At 42.7% G+C, this 16,598-nt stretch overlaps 1 protein-coding gene across 1 annotated transcript; it reads right to left on the bottom strand.

The window, feature by feature from the left end:
• Nucleotides 1-1,213: 1,213 nt before the first annotated feature.
• ARL5B (ARF like GTPase 5B) lies at nucleotides 1,214-16,362 on the bottom strand. Its single transcript, XM_069959033.1, has 6 exons — nucleotides 16,155-16,362; nucleotides 10,233-10,293; nucleotides 8,213-8,360; nucleotides 5,414-5,497; nucleotides 3,395-3,546; nucleotides 1,214-1,980 (listed from the first exon to the last, which is right to left on the bottom strand). Exons 1-6 carry the CDS (start codon nucleotides 16,198-16,200, stop codon nucleotides 1,932-1,934), a joined length of 540 nt encoding a protein of 179 aa, XP_069815134.1. The 5' UTR covers nucleotides 16,201-16,362; the 3' UTR covers nucleotides 1,214-1,931.
• Between the last annotated feature and the right edge of the window lie 236 nt (nucleotides 16,363-16,598).

The raw sequence follows: 16,598 nt of genomic DNA, 5'->3' as shown, positions 1-16,598 counted from the left end.
CGAAGGACGGGGGACCCCTGTTCCAAAGAGCAAAGGATGTTCCAGCAATAGGACAGGTTATAATCTTGGGATAACCCCTCCTTAATCCAGTGTGTGTCAGCATCTTGATGCAGGATGGAGGGGAAGAGAATCAGATCAGAAAGGTAAATGTATAAGGGCTACATATACATAGAGACATGCTGAGCCCGAACCCAAAAAGCTTGTCTACCATGCACAAAACTAACACATAAGAAAATGCTATAGATCAACAAAACAGTATACAGGGGGTCCTTGGTATAAGTATACAGTCCGCAATATTGGATCTTACTTTCTCCAAACTAGATTTATAAATTTTCTTGTATCCTTAGTCTATATAGAATATCCATATAATCATCCCCAGTTGAAGCATCATCATTGGCATACTGATCTTCCATACAGTAGCTGATGCTTTGTTGACCTATTATACTAGTTTTAACCTGCCCTATAATGAATATTTTACCTATTCTCCTCCATGTAAGAACGTAGAGATGCAATAGTGTCAGAATAAAGCATGGAAAGCAGTCTAAGCTCCAGAAAGCCCCAAAATAACCCGACAATCCTTTGCTATTCGTAAAAAAAAAAAATGTATACAGAAACAAAATTAAAATCCAAAGTAAACATAGTATCTCTATAAAAGGGTTAGGGGAATTTTCTAAGGCAGATATCTAGCAGGAAATGAGAATGGCGGCAGTGAAAATTAATAAAAACACAGTAATTAAAGGGGTTGCCCAGGCTTAGAAAAATTTCACCACTTTCTTCTAGAAACAGCACCACTCCTGTCCTCAGTTTAGGTGTGGTATTGCAGCTCAGTGAATGGAGCTAAATTGTAATACCACACACAACCTGAGGACAGGGGTGGCGCTGTTTTTGCAAAGAGGTAGCTGTGCTTTTTTTTTCCTTCTCTAATCCTGGAAACCCCTTTAAGGGTGCGTTCACACGTACAGGATCTGCAGCAGATTTGATGTCGTAGATTTCAATCTGCAGCAGATCCACAGCAGATTTGATGGCCCAGAGTTACTTTGCATTGAATCTGCAACTTCAAATGCGCGCCATCAAATCTGCTGCAGATCCTGTACGTGTGAACGCACCCTAAGGCAGTTTTAAGCTAAAGCTCAAAGGCAACTCCCATGTCATAGTTCACCAACCTGTGGGCCTGCAGCTGTTGCAAAACTACAACTCCCATCACTGGTGGGAGTTGTAGTTTTGCAACAGCTGCAAAGACAAAGTAAGGGAATTTTTTTTCCTGGGATAAGAGAAAATTTTTACCTATAGGGGTCAGAAAATTCTCTTCTGTTTTTCATCCCTCTAAGTTAAAAATATTCTAGAAAAAAATGTAGAAAAAAAAAAAGTTGATTTGTGCAATCCCTATACCCATAAGTAAACAGTAATGTACAGATGCAAGTTTGTGTTGACCAAAGCTCCCATAAAGTCCTAGTCCCAGTGTGACATCCGCAATGATATGCCATAGACCAAAATATAATATAACAGAATTGAATATTGACCTATTTAAACCCAGAAGTCAGCAAACTGTGGCCTCTTAAGCTCCCAGCATGCCAAGCCAACAGCTGCTTAGCTTATGCTGACAAATGTAGGAGAACCATTAAAAACGATAAAAATGACAGAAGTCATTATTTAAAAAAAAAAAAAAAAAAAAAAAAAAAAAAAAAGCAGCGTTTTGTGTATTAATGCTTCGGATGTACGGGTGGATTCTCGAAATAATCATGAAAAACGGAGGTCGGGTGTGGAACAGTCTAATGGTCGTCAGTTTCCTGATGCAGCGTCACTTGATTCAAGTGTGGCTCAGAGACAGATCCGATTCTCTTATAAATTAAGCATGGAGATGTTGTAGTGTAAAAAGGTACTGAAAAGAGTCCATTGGGTAAACGGTGTCCTCCCACCAGGGAGGGGTGGAGTTATCTCACGCCGGTTCGGCAAGTCATCCATTCAAGACCTTGACATAACCTGCAAGGAAGGAAATAAAAGTTATATTATACAAACCCTTTTGTGTGTAATAAAATTATATATATAAATATATATATATATATATATATATATATATATATATATATATATATATATATATATATATATATATATATATATATATATATATATATATTAGATAGATAAGCAGATCGAGAAAGCGAATGGAGATGAACTGTAATACTGCACACACCACTCCGGTCATCAGTTTTGGTGGGGTTTTAAAACTCTGTTTCATTGAAGTGAATAGAGATGAACTGTAATACCACACACAACCTAAGGATAAAGGGAGGTGCTGTTTTTTGCGAGAAAGTTATGTCCTCTAATGCAGTAAGTAGACATGAGCAAATCGATCATCTAAACGAAGATAAGAGCTTTGTCTGATCTGTGCTCCACTCAAGATGGCTAACTGACAGTGCTCCTCCGCTCCCTGCTGCTCCACCCCAGGTGCCGGGGAAAAACTGGATCTAATCCTGGGAAACTGTGAGAAGTTTCCCCAAGATTGAATCCAGCTTTTCCCAGCATCCTGGGAGGAGTGACGGAGTGGAGCAGCGCTGACAGGCAGCCGACTTGAGTGAAGTACTGATCAAACGAAGCTCTTCGCTTCGTTTAGATGAGCGGTTCACTCATGTCTATTAGAGGACATGACTTTCTTGCAAAAATAGCACCTCCCCTATCCTCAGGTTGTGTGTGGTTTTATAAATTCATCTCCATTCACTTCAATGAAACAGAGTTGCAAAACTCCACCCAAACTGACGACAAGAGTGGTGCTGCTTCTGCCAATATTTTGACTGGACAAACCAGAATTCTAGCACAGTTTAAAGGGAATATGTCAGCTGCAATTCACCGTCGGTTAGATAGCTGGTAATGCAAGGAGACACATGGTACTTTTCATAGATTAGTCTGTGCTTCCAAAATACAAAATTGCAAGTCTCATAGCTGCGCTGTGCGTACAAATTGTCTTCTGGTGCGGGATTTGTAAACAGAGCTCTGGGAAACCAGAGACAGGAAAGGGGAGAGGAGTTACAGACCTCAGCAACTAGGGAATGCCTCTTTCACGGGAAAATAAGAGCTTATTTCTAAATTCTTTAAGCACAGACCAATATATGAAAGGTACCACGTATAACTAAGCCGATTATCAGTTGTCAGCCTTCCTAAGAACACTCATCTACCCAACAATTGGTCTGTGTAAAAGGACCAGCCAATGTTGATCGTTCATTTAGAGCAGAGATGGGGAACCTTCGGCCCTCCAGCTGTTGCAAAACTACAATTCTCATCATGCCTGTCCGGGCATGATGGGAATTGTAGTTTTGCAACAGCTGGAGAGCCAAAGTTTCCCCATCCCTGATTTAGAGGTTTAATAAGTCGTCCCAGATGTGCCCGCTATACTTACCCCTCTCCTGTGAGTGCACAGCAGGACTGGATATGCCACGGATGATCCTTTATAGAGCTAAGGGTGAGGTATTTGGAGATGTCGGCTGCCGTCATGCATCCTTTCATATCTTGCTTGTTTGCGAAGATAAGAACTGCCGCCTTCCGTAAATCCTAAAGAAAAGCAAATTTACACAGTCAGCTATATATCGACTCTGTAGACAAGTTACCTAAATTAGAGAAAAACATACACGGCACAGGCAAAGTTTGTTGACTTTTTTCACACAGGCGTCATGGCTCAGCTTTCCTGCACTTTAGTTACCAGGCTGCTCGGGTGTCATTGAGGTTACAGTGTATCATGATATTTCTTGGTGTGACAATACCAGTAATAAAACTCAATTCATGGAGCTTTGTGCTACACGACGTGATCCACCCAGGACGACAGAACATTGAGACATCAGTATCACATTTCTTCTGTAATAAGTCATTATTCTCCTCTGGAATGAAGCCTTTATTAGGATCGTTCAAAAGAAGTTTCTCAGTGCTACCTCAATATAGGCCACATTACAGAACGGCTCCAGGACACAAGAGCCCGTGACTACGGTCCTTGATGCAATTTTTAGGTACATTAGTGTAGGTCATGGATTCTTCCTGATATATACCTGTATGCACCCAGCCAGAGTGTTCTGTCATAGTCCCTCATGCTCTTCTATGGAGACACTAAAATAGTATATACCCGCATTGACTATTTGATCCCATTTTAAAGGTGAAGTTTGATGAAAGCTTTTATTTAAGTATAGTATTGTCCCCCAAAAGTTATACAAATCACCAATATACACTTATTACGGGAAATGCTTATATGCTTTTTTCCCTGCACTTACTACTGCATCAAGGCTTCACTTCCTGGATAACATGGTGATGTCACTTCCTGGATAACATGGTGATGTCACTTCCTGGATAACATGGTGATGTCACAACCAGACTCCCAGAGCTGTGCAGGCTGTGGCTGCTGGAGAGGATGATGGCAGAGGGATGCTCAGTGTCCCTCCAGCACCCCGTGTCCCTCAGTGTCCCTCTGCCATCTTCCCCTCCAGCAGCCACAGCCCGCACAGCTCTGGGAGTTGGGTCGTGACATCACCATTTTATCCAGGAAGCGACATCACGATGTTATCCAGGAAGTGACACCTTGATGCAGTAGTAAGTGCAGGGAAAAAGCACTATATAAGCATTTCCCGTAAAAAGTGTATATTGGTGATTTGTATAACTTTTGGAGGGCAATACAATACTTTAATAAAAAAATTTCACCGGACTTCTCCTTTAAGTGAGAATGTATCTAATGAAACTAGATGCGACTGGCTATAGTAGCCAGTGTTGAAAGGGACCTGAAAGTAAAGTAAAGGCCAACAGGTAACCCAGGATGTTTTTGAACAGACCTATAGGGAGATTAGTTATGTCCTTATAACCTTTCAAAAGGGTTACCTCCACTCCCAGTAAGGGCCAATTCATATGTCCGTAATATACGGTCTGCACACAGACTGTATACTACGGACCAGACCTCGGAACTCCTGGCATAATCATTCATGAGGTTGCTGGGAGCTTCGAAAGAGTCAAATCTTCAAGCTACTATACTGATACAGCCATGTCAGTACAGGAGTGCAGAGATTTAACAGTTTGAGTGCTGTAATATAAACCACCAGACAACCGCCTTAAAACTGAGACTGAGGACAGCATCTACCTCTACCAATCCCCCTACTGAGGACAGCATCTACCTCTACCAATCCCCCTATGTAAGTGCACGTTTTAAATATGGAGAGGCTACTAGACTACATGTAGATTTTCTAGTGATCTATACCCTGTGACCCGCCGAGATCGTCAACGATCACTGACATGAAGGGGCAGAAGTGTTCAGATATAATAGTATTGGCAGCGAGCTGGGAACGAGGAGCAAGCGAGCGCCTATATCTCTCTTTGCTCCTCTCCATCGCCCTGTGTAATAGGAGCTTTAGAAGCTGCAAACACATGACCCAGTGCTGTATCCTACCTCATGAGCCAGCATCCTGTAGAGCTCCTCTTTTGTGATGGAGAGTCTCTCTCGGTCAGTGCTGTCCACAACCAGGATGATAAACTAAGGAGAAATAATACAATTAGATCTTAACCAATAGAACAGCAGCAATTACACTACTACCTTTACTGAAAGGGTAATGTCTGAAACACTGACAGGTCCGGGTGCCGAGATCGACAATAATCACTGACATGAAGGGGCAGAATTTTTCAGATGTGACAAGGAGAGAAGGCAGCTCTCAGATGAGTGCTTCTGCCCCTTTGTTTCAACAGTAAGTGAGGTCTCAAAACTCCCCTCCACCAAACCACACAAACTTGTCAAAAAAAAAAAAAAGTTACGATTTAAAGTGGATCTGGCTCTGAGTGTGTAAACACTTTTGAAGCATCTATTACTACCTATTGCGCCATACATATACACAACAGAGTGTAACCATTCCCCACCAACAAGGTGTCAGCAGATACAGATTTCTCCACACCTAACAGACACTAATGGGGCTACTTTAGAGTTCAGACTGCTGGGGGGGGCCCTCACTGATCCCTAGTTAAAGTGGTTGTCCAGGAAAAATTCAGACTTATTCTTGCAGCAGCGGGGGCCATGTCAGTAATGTATACTTACCTGTCGCGCCCCCCCCCCCCCCGCCACTGGCAGATCTCAGGCAAGATGTTCTTTACCACTGTTTTTATAACCTCCAAATGATGTCTCATTCCCATAGGAAATAGCCTGTCAGCATTGGCTATACTGAGCCCCCATTTGTGGTGGGAGCGGCAGGTCATTGGATGTTTTAAAAATGCTGACAGCAGCACAGAGCAGGCGGCCGAGGAACGGGACATGTAAGTATACATTACTGAAGTGTCCGCCAGCAGCATGATTTTTTTTTTTTTTTTACCAGACAACCCCTTTGGGAACAATGACACCTTCGTATGTTTTCCCCACTAGACAAGGCCATGTGCAGGACGTGCAGCTCTGATCCTTCATGTATTGTAAGGTGATGGTACAGTCAGCGTAACCATCTGCTTTACAGCATTGCATACGTTTTAGTATTCTCACATGCCAGATGCATTATTAAAGCTCACAGTTCACGGTGCTGACGCAGAGGCTTGTGAGCTAAATGATTATGTAACTGGCACAAAGGGCTTCACACATACAGCAATACATACAATGCTCTTTTATTCATAGGGACTATAGATCATGTAAGTGCAACATTTTTCCCCGAGCTCCTATGACAACAAAGCCGTCTGTCAGGAAGATCAATCAGCTGATGAGCTGCAATATACACGAACACAATTATCCACCAGAAGGTTTACAGGTCACATGACGGAAACTTTAAATAGAGAAGTGTCAGACAGATCAAAGGCTTCTAAATGGGAGAAAGTGATCAGAGCCTCGTTATATTATAAGGAAAACTCCCATAGCCCAGCAACTACCTGGTCCTATTAGAACTGGATTCTCAAAAAAACAAGAACTACAACAGGAAAAATACACCATCCTGTCTGAACATCCAGCTTTTCTAGGTTCCTGAACGACAACCCTAGTTATATTGTGATAAGATTCCCATTTAGGAGTCAAGGAAAGCTGGGTGACCCATCAAGTCAAAAGTTTTGACATGACAAGTTTTCAGTGTTTAGACCATGACCCCGAAACACAAGTTGGCAAAAGTCCGCACAGCGCACACTACATGCCGACTACCAGCTCACAAGATACAGTACAACCAAAAGAGAACAAGCTTCATGCAAACTCTTCCTGGCTCGTTCTTATCGGTTGCGGTCTGAACACTCAGACACCGACAGATCAAAACTTTTGACATCTCTAAGTGGAGGCAGTGACCCCAAGTTCTCTGTACATATTAAAAAAAACAAAAAAAAAAAAAAAAAAAAAAAAAAACCATGGTAAAGGTAAAGTTTGCAATGTTTCTGATCCTATCAGTGTTAATCTAATATGGCCCAAAAAATAAAAATCTCAATTTTTTTTTTTTCAGTATGGTTGATTCAAACCTCGATTTTGCTTTCGTTTTGGAAGCAGAAAACTTTTCTTCTTGCTGGCACCTCAGATTCTATTTTACTTGTTTAGGCAGAAACTATTACTTTACATAGTATCAGTGCCCCCATAAGACCTTAATAAGTAGTTATGCCCAATATTTGCCCTCGTAGTACAGGAGGTCTTCTGTGCATCCACACAGTAGTTAGGCCAATGTGTGCATCCATGCAGGTAGCCCCTACCCAGTAAGTAGAATCCCCTTATACCTCTCCCCCAGGTTGGTAGTCCCTCTAGAAGTAAGCAGAATGCTGCCTATGGCCACAAGAGTGGCTGCCGGGGCAGGGAACCAATGGCTGCTTGCTCTGTCAGTCCACAGAATTTAACTATAAAAGCTCATTAGGAGATTGCAGGAACAGAGTCGGGTAAGCCTGGTAGTGTCCTCCTGCTCAACACTTTATGTACTGCAGTGTGTGAAAATTGAGTTGGTGAATAAAAATAAATCTAAAAATGGTCAGACCCCCGCCCCTAAGGGCAAATCAATTTGAATAAAATTACCCAGCCCTACTTGGGACTATTTGATCGTCTATTTTGCAGATCTTGGTCTTAGCAGAATATTGCAGACAATGTTTAACTTTCCACTAAAGCAATTTTCTCAGATTAAGCAGCAGGCCGAGACATACTGTAGCTTTTCCATGACTTTTAATTCTCTGTTCCACCCAAGTGAGCCAATAGAGAAGTCTGAATGTAAGGCAGAGTGGAGAAGCCTGCCAGAGCCCTCCAGATGAAGGCGTCACTGCCAGTTACCTCTGTGTTAGAATAATAGGTGTTCCATGACGAGCGCAGGGATTCCTGGCCTCCAATGTCCCACATCAAAAAGTGGGTATTCTTCACCACTATTTCCTCTACGTTGCTTCCAATGGTCGGAGAGGTGTGAACCACTTCATTCATTAAACTGAAAGAAAAAAAAGGAAAAAAAAAACAACAAAAAAAAAGAAAGCGTTAAAGATTGCCGACACAGTCAAGTCATAACACAGTGGCCATGGGGCGGTATAACTTCTGAAAGTAAATATTAATGTTTTTGAGCCAAAGTTAGAAGTGGATCCAAGATGAAGGAAAAGTATATAGGAGAAGCAAACAAAGACTGTGTGACTACTGCCTGAAGAATTTTCCAGCATCATGTGCTCCTGTAGATAAGGATATGCGTGTATGGCGGCCAAGCATATTCTACTGAACCAGCAGGTCCCATTGCATTCCATTAGCTTCTAAAATGCTCAACATTTTTGACACATGATCATAATTTTGCACTGGATTCTTTTGGGCTCCTATCGCTCTCAAAAATTTTCTGTAAGCTATGTTGTCACGATTATCTGGGGCTGTTTTGGAGCCATAAATGGATAATAAAAAAAAAAAAAAAAATTACACATACATACATACATACATATATACATATACATATATATATATATATATATACATATATATATATATATATATATATATATATATATATATATATATATATATATATATATATATATACACAAGGCTGTGTGGACCAAAACTGTGTGCTGTTCTTTGGTATATCTGACCAATCATGCTTTCTTTTGATCTCAGATAGCAACCTCATGGCCTGTTCTAAGGGTCCTTTAGGAGCCATGGTTTGTCAGCCGCAACCAAGCGCACTGCCTTTACATGGCACGACAAATCAAGCTGCATGACTGATACTTGTATGGTTTGTGCAGCCCTAGAAACTGATAGCACAGATACTTCCTGAGGAAGCAGTGGCAAAACAACGCTGGAGTAAGGTGGTAGGCCAACGGACTGGGACCCTGCACATATTTTGGTAACACATTGTTGGCATGTGTATAGGGAGGATTATGTGTATAGGCTGATTATTATCTTCCAACCTGCTGAAAAATTGGCCGTCCACTGCAATGCAAAATAAAAAATAAAGTTATTTCATGCCTGTCCATGCTCCCTGGTGTTCTCCTGGCTTCGTCTCTCCGTCCACAGCCGTCACTGGAACGTCAGAGTCAGTCTCTTAATTGACAGACCGCTCAACCAATCACTGGCCAAGACTGATCATCACTGTAGCCAGTGATTGGCCGAGCAGCCTGTCACTTCAGACACCTGCTCTGAAGTTCCAACGGTAGCTGTGGGAAGCGAGCAGAAGCTCGGACAGGTACGTACAAACTATACTTTACACTTAAAAAGGCAAAGGTTGCACAGACATCGCCAACAATGACCGGGCAGTCCTTGCTGAGCAATTATCGAGCCATGTCACAGGCTCTGTAAGTGAGCGCTATCAGCAATATATATATATTTTTTTTAAAGCGTTTAGACAAGATGACAAAACGTTATAAAACGCTGTTAATGCAATTGTAACTGCAAGTAAATAAAAAAATTATATAGATATAAAAAAAATTTTGTTCGCAATTTGATCATTGACACGCTTACACCAGAAGATTTCCCTTAAAGGTTCTCTGGAAAAATTTATAGGGCTCCTGTGCAGCTCCCGGCACAAACCATTTGGGCTGATTGGCTCCCTTTAAGGGCCTGTGTGTAAATTGGAGCTGTATTCTCAGGGGAGCTGGTTTTTGTTCATCCTGGGCCTTCTGGTTCATAAATTGCACCAAAAAGATTGATTCCTCCCCAATTCACATTGGTGTACAGATATTACTAATGTAATGTAGATGCAGGTCCCGACCCAAACAGGCCAACTACTCAGCTATTGCCGCAGTCCTTGTTATAAGGTCACTGAATAGTGACTTCATGTATATTGCAGAGGTCAGTGTGTATATTTGGGGTAATGGGTAATACTTACAACTGGTAAAGGATAGTGGTTTTCCCTGCATTATCCAGGCCGACAATGATCACCTTGTGCTCTGCAACGAGAAACAGAACAGATTAGGAGATGGTATCCACCATAGACCACTCATTTCTATACAAGGTAATTGAAGATTACAGAATCCTATACCGATAATCTGGAGCTACAACTCCATTCAGCCGAATATGTTTTTGCAATAAATCCGCAGCGTTAATTCCCCCTTTAAGTAACGCAGTCTCTCACCCCGAGGAATGGCATCAGCGTCTCCAAGACGCATAAACGTCCATGCAGACGATATATACGCACATAATTACATCAATAAAGCAAGAATGATTACATTTACCTACAAGCTGAACTATGTAAACAATCCAGTGCCAAGACCTGCATTAAGACAAGAGGAGGGAGCCAAGTGCGTTACACAGAGATAGAGAAGCCATAATGGACAGACGAGACGTCAGAATAACAGAGCGGACGGACCACATGCCAGCGCCTGTAACAATACGTCTGACTGCTAGAGAAGGCAGATTCTACAGGACCTATATTTAAAGGGGCACTAGGGAGTTTTTTTTTCTCTTACAAATCAACTGGTGTCAGAATTAAATTACAAATCTATATAGCTTTCTATTTAAAAATCTCAAATCTTCCCATACTTATCAGCTGCTGTATGTCCTGCATGAAGTGGTGTATTCTTTCCAGTCTGACACAGTGCTCTCGGCTGCCACCTCTGTCCATGTCAGGAACTGTCCAGAGCAGGAGAGGTTTTCTATAGGGATTTGCTGCTGCTCTGGACAGGTCCTGACATGGACAGAGGTGGCAGCAGAGAGCACTGTGTCCAACTGTAAAGAGTACACCACTTCCTGCAGGACATACAGCAGCTAAGTGGGGAGTGAAACGCATTACAATAGGCTTTTCCCAGCTTGTTACCTAGATTGGCCAGGGTGTTACCAATAAGACCCCCTGCTAATCATATCACATGTAAAGTTTCTATTTAATGAAAAGGTCTATTTAAAGCATTAACATAATGCTCCAGTGTTTAAATATTGCTGCTGCATAATTTCTCTGATGCCCCCTGGTGTTCTTTTGATCCCCCCTCAGATTGTCCGTCTAATAAGTCCACACACCATTCTCCATTACCCTTCTACCCATTATGGGGGTGCAAGCTTTGCGTTTAAGCACTCTGTGCTCCTCCCTCTCATCGTGTCACTCTCGTCACTATATATGTTATGGGGCGACTGGACACCTAATCGCATGAAAAACAAAGATCCACGTAAGGTAAAGCATGACATAAGCCGCCACATCACCGGCAGGGAGGATCCTGACTCACCACCTCCGTGTGTAAACATAGCTGTAGAGATAAAAATCACAGCCGCCTATGTACACGTGATCACTACTAAGGTCTGTTACCTGTACACAGCACATACACATCCAGCCGCAGGTACCAGGTGATCAACTAAAAATTTAAAGTGGGTTACAGGGGGATTAGAAAACCATGGCGGCTTTATTCTAACACACCATCGCGCCTATTTCCAGTATTGCAACGAAGCTTCATAGAAGTGAATGGTGATAATCTGCAATAACACATACAACCTGTACACACAGGAGTGGCGCTGTTTTGGGTATCTCTTTAATCTAGAGCATGTGAGTTGAATGTCTGCCAGTATAATTGACAGGGAAAGATCTCAATTTGACTATCAAAGGGGAGGTGAACAAACGTAGGTGCGGAGTAATGTGCCAGTAGCAGTCACAGCGCTGCAAAGGAAGTGTCACAGCTCAATTTAGGATGCGTTTCCAGGCTCAGGTCCAGCTTGAATAGTAGTGCAAAGTGATCTACAGACGTCTCACGTCAACAAGAAAACCCAACAGCAAGGAGCCATGTACACAGCTAGTTCATGAGAAAACACCCCTATTCATGCATTACAGTGTGGCCGCCATGACTGCCCGCTGCTAGACCAGTGCCGAGATACGCTATGAATCTGTAATGTGCGTGAAACCACCCCCCCCCCTTATATCCCATAAGCGGCCACTAGCATTAAAAGGGTACTCCAGCAAGAATCTATTTTTTTACAGTCAACTGGTGTCAGAAAGTTATTTAGATTTCTAATTTATTTCTATTTGAAAATCTCAAGTCTTACCATACTTATTAGCTGCTGTATGTCCTGCAGGAAATGTTTTCTTTTCAGTCTGACACAGTGCTTTCTGCTGCCACCTCTGTCAGAAACAGGAACTGCCAGGAGAGGTTTTCTATGAGGATGTGCTACTTCTCTGGACAGTTCCTGTCTTGGACTGAGGTGTCAGTAGAGAGCGCTGTGTCAGACTGAAAAGAAAACATTTCATGCAGGACATACAGCAGCTGATAAGTACTGGAAGACTTCAGATTTTTTAAAGGGGAATAAATTACAAATCTGTATAATTTTCTGAAAACAGTTTATCTGAAAGAAAGTTTTTTTGCTGGATAAACCCTTTAAGGCCTCATTGCACATTCGTATATATGGTGACCTGAACTTCCAGATGAACAGAGGACCTTGCCGCTGCGGGTGACAGGTACACTAATACTTTATACATTAATGCTCATTTATACATTAATGCTCATTCATATCTAACTTTGCCAGGACAGTGCCCATAGCTATAATGCACCGGCATACCTTTTTCCCATAAGGAAGAGCGTATTAGACAGCTATTCTATACTGGCTTATAGAGAGTGGAAGAACAAGCAGCTTACACAATGGTGCGACCTGCAGCTATCCTATTACTGAAGAACAGCCAGACAGAAACCTGAGACATTTCGCCTGTAACAACGTATGACTAACACAACCAGGTGTCACCGCCAGATCGGATTATCGCACACGTACTGAGGCTAGTGTCTGCACCGATTGGGACGTCTCATAAGCCTAAAGCTGGCCGCACAATGGCTGGAGGAGTCTATTCCATCTGATGTGCAAGATGTCTGATCCCCATAAGATATGTGTATATAAAGGGGGGCGGGGGGAGATAGGGTGTGATGAATGGCAACAAGTCCAAACCCAGGTCCTGCATTACACAGAGATGACTGCTAACAGGGGAAACGTTATGGATATTCTAAGAGGTGGAAGTTTGCCAACTTAGAGAGCCTCTTTATGCCTCAACTTGATAGACAAGAGCCGTCTGAGCGCATAAAGTATTAAAAGAAAAAAAAAGTAAAAAAAAAAAAATATATATATATATATATATATATATATATATATATATATATATATATATATATATATATATATATATATATATTATATGTTGCCGTAAATGATCGAATCCAGGGATTTGAGCAAATCCTGGGAAATTATGGAATGACTGCGCCGTTCCCTCATTTCCCTAAGGATTTAAATGCCTGACCCCGTTCAGGGAAACGATGAAATGATCGAGGAGTCGCCCCGCTCTATGTTTGGCAGCAGAGGCGGACGGGGGGAGCAGATCAGCACAACACCCCAGCAGGCGTATGGCGGACAGGAACTCCCAGCAGGCATATGGCGGCAGGGAGCAGAGCGGCACACCTCCCAGCAGGCGTACAGCAGCGGGGGCTGATGGGGAGCGGAGCGGACAGGCCGGGGGAGCAGGATGCGCGTAGCAGGGGAAGCAAGCAGAACTGGGAGCAGAGGGGGGGGGGGGGGAAGCAAAGAGGCAATGCGGTAAGCAAATTCTATGTCGCAGGGGGAAATGATAGAATTCAATCCATCATTTCCCTGAAAGGGGTCAGTAATTTGAGCAATTCCCTAGGGAAATGATGGAACGGCGCGGTCATTTCATAACTTCCAGGGATTTGATCAAATCCCTGATTCTATCATTTCACTGCAAGTGTGTGTGTAAAAAAAAATAATAATAATAATAATATATAAAATATATATAAATATAATCAGTGGTGCCTTGGATTACGAGCATAATTCGTTCCAGGACTGTGCTTGCAATCCAAATCCACTCTTAAACCAAAGCAAATTTTCCCACAGGAAATCATTGAAATGCAGACAATTGGTTCCACAACCCAAAAGTAATGATTTAATATTCTGAACAACATGTAAAACAAATAAAAAAACAATGAAAAACAGCTGAATATGTGATATTATAAGTTACTGTACAGTATAGCAATCAGCATGTGGTGTGTAATGTATAGTAAGGGCATAAACCTGAAAAACAGCAGCAGTTTGTAGATACAGGATGGAACTGCAGATCCCCATAATGCAGTAGTGTAGTACAACAGGCTAGAATAGAGAAGCAGGGCTGCTGTCAAATCTGTGTGATCACATGACAGTAATGGGGAAGAGGGGTGTGTTCAGCATGGAGCAATCAGGACTGACAGAGACTGCAGGGAGCATGAAGGCATGAGCAGAGTATATGTGGGCACAGTATAGCAGCGCTCTCTGTCCGGGGAGAGAGGGGTTACAGCTATGGAGAGATTACCTCCACAGTCCTGTCCCCTGATGTAAGCCACAGCCTGAAGTGGATCTGCTATGATTTGGAAGGTGAGGAAGACATCCTTAGTCAGAGTACAGTGCTGTAGACCCCGCTATGCAGGCCTTGCCCCTCCCCCACTCGCACTCCCACCCAGTACAGGGAGCTCTTAAACCAAAGTAATGCTCTTAAACCAAGTCACAATTTTAAAAAAATGTGAGCTCTTAAACCAAGTTACCACTAATATATATATATACACACACACACACAGACTCCCTTCCCCAGGTAGGTTCTCACTTACTGTGTATCTCCGAAAATAAGACCTAGCATCATTTTGCAGGCTTTTTGGAATATGCTTGAAACATAAGCCCCAGTTACCGTCAGCTGACCAGATCCCTGATGCTGGGTGACTTAGCAACAGCCAATCAGGGCCAGACTTGTTATGCCCCCCCCCCCCCCCCCACTTGCTCAACACAAGCTGCAGGGGAGGCAAGAGGGGCAAGAAGAGGCACAGTAGGGGAGACTGAATATGGAAAGGGACGGTACATGGGCCAACTACAAAGGTGGAGGGAGGTATACGGTATGGAAGTGCATGTCTACAGTATGGGGGGGGGGGGGGGAAGTATACAGTATAGGGGAACTTACAGTATAGGAGCCTAACAATAGTGGGACATACAGTAAGATGGCTGACTACCACATAGAGTGAGGCTACAGTGTACCATGTCTCTTTACAGTGTTTTCAGAGAGAAAAAAAAAAATAAAAAATTTGATTATATTAATATATATATATATATATATATATATATATATATATATATATAAATAATATTACTACTGCTATTATGCTTATGTCTTTAGAGAAACACAGCGTCATAAACTACTTATTACCCTTCAAGGCATAAAACATATAGATGTTATTTGGTTAAAATACTGTGAAGGTATTCTTACAGAGCTGTAACCCAGGCCGACAGTCACGTCTCATAGATACTATTACAGGAAAAAAAAAACACGACCTCCATCTGCAGCGCCACTCCTATAGGCTGGCGGTGCCTGGTATTGCAGCCAAACATTATTAAATCCAGTGAAGCTGTGCTGCAATACCCGACCTGACCTCTGCAAGGGGGTAGCACTGTTTTGTAGTCATGTACAACCCCTTTAAAGGGAATTTTAGTATAAATACAGAGAGAGAGAGAGAGAGAGAGAGAGAGAGAGAGAGAGAGAGAGAGAGAGAGAGAGAGAGAGAGAGAGAGAGAGAGAGAGAGAGAGAGAAGACACTGTATAAACAGCTATTAGGATAAATTATAAAGTGTAATAATGTTTCAATAATAGTTCAGTAGAATTCACATAGTAACTATACTGTATCTCATTGTTTTACGACCCAGCTGTTGCAAAACTACAACTCCTTCGGCTGCCGGGCATCATGGGAGTTGTAGTTTTGCAGCAGCTGGATGGGGCAGGAGCCGCAGGGTGACGGCTCTTTGTTCGCCGCTCGCAGACACTTGCCTTGGTTGCAGAAGAAGTTCCACAGCTTCGCAAAGATGAGGCCCATGCTGCTAGAGGCCACAGCCCAGTGTGACAGGACCCGCCCGGTACCGGCTCTCTCCGCCTGTCAGGCCGCAGTCTCCATCCACCCTCACGGACTACGAGACTCTTCTCTCCCACACACAACGCTCAACAGCTGGCTCCACCGCTGCGTACGCTCTGCACGTACGGCCGGCTCACGTCATGACGTTTTGACATCAAACTCCGCCTCTTTAATGCCATTGGCTAAAAGCTACCTTTTTATTTTCAGCCAATCGGAGATTGGTTAACATAAATGCTTGCTGAAGAAGATGCTTTGTGATTGGTTGATTTGTCTATCCGTCAAAACTACATCTTCCAGTAGTATCGCAACCTCTCATTTCCCTATATGATTGGCGTATATGACCACACCAAAGATGGCCGCTA

This window comes from Dendropsophus ebraccatus, chromosome 2, assembly GCF_027789765.1.
Source record: "Dendropsophus ebraccatus isolate aDenEbr1 chromosome 2, aDenEbr1.pat, whole genome shotgun sequence".
Classification (NCBI taxonomy): Eukaryota; Metazoa; Chordata; class Amphibia; order Anura; family Hylidae; genus Dendropsophus; species Dendropsophus ebraccatus.
The sequence above is the reverse complement of the archived record's forward strand: the minus strand, read 5'-3'. Positions and strand labels throughout refer to the sequence as shown.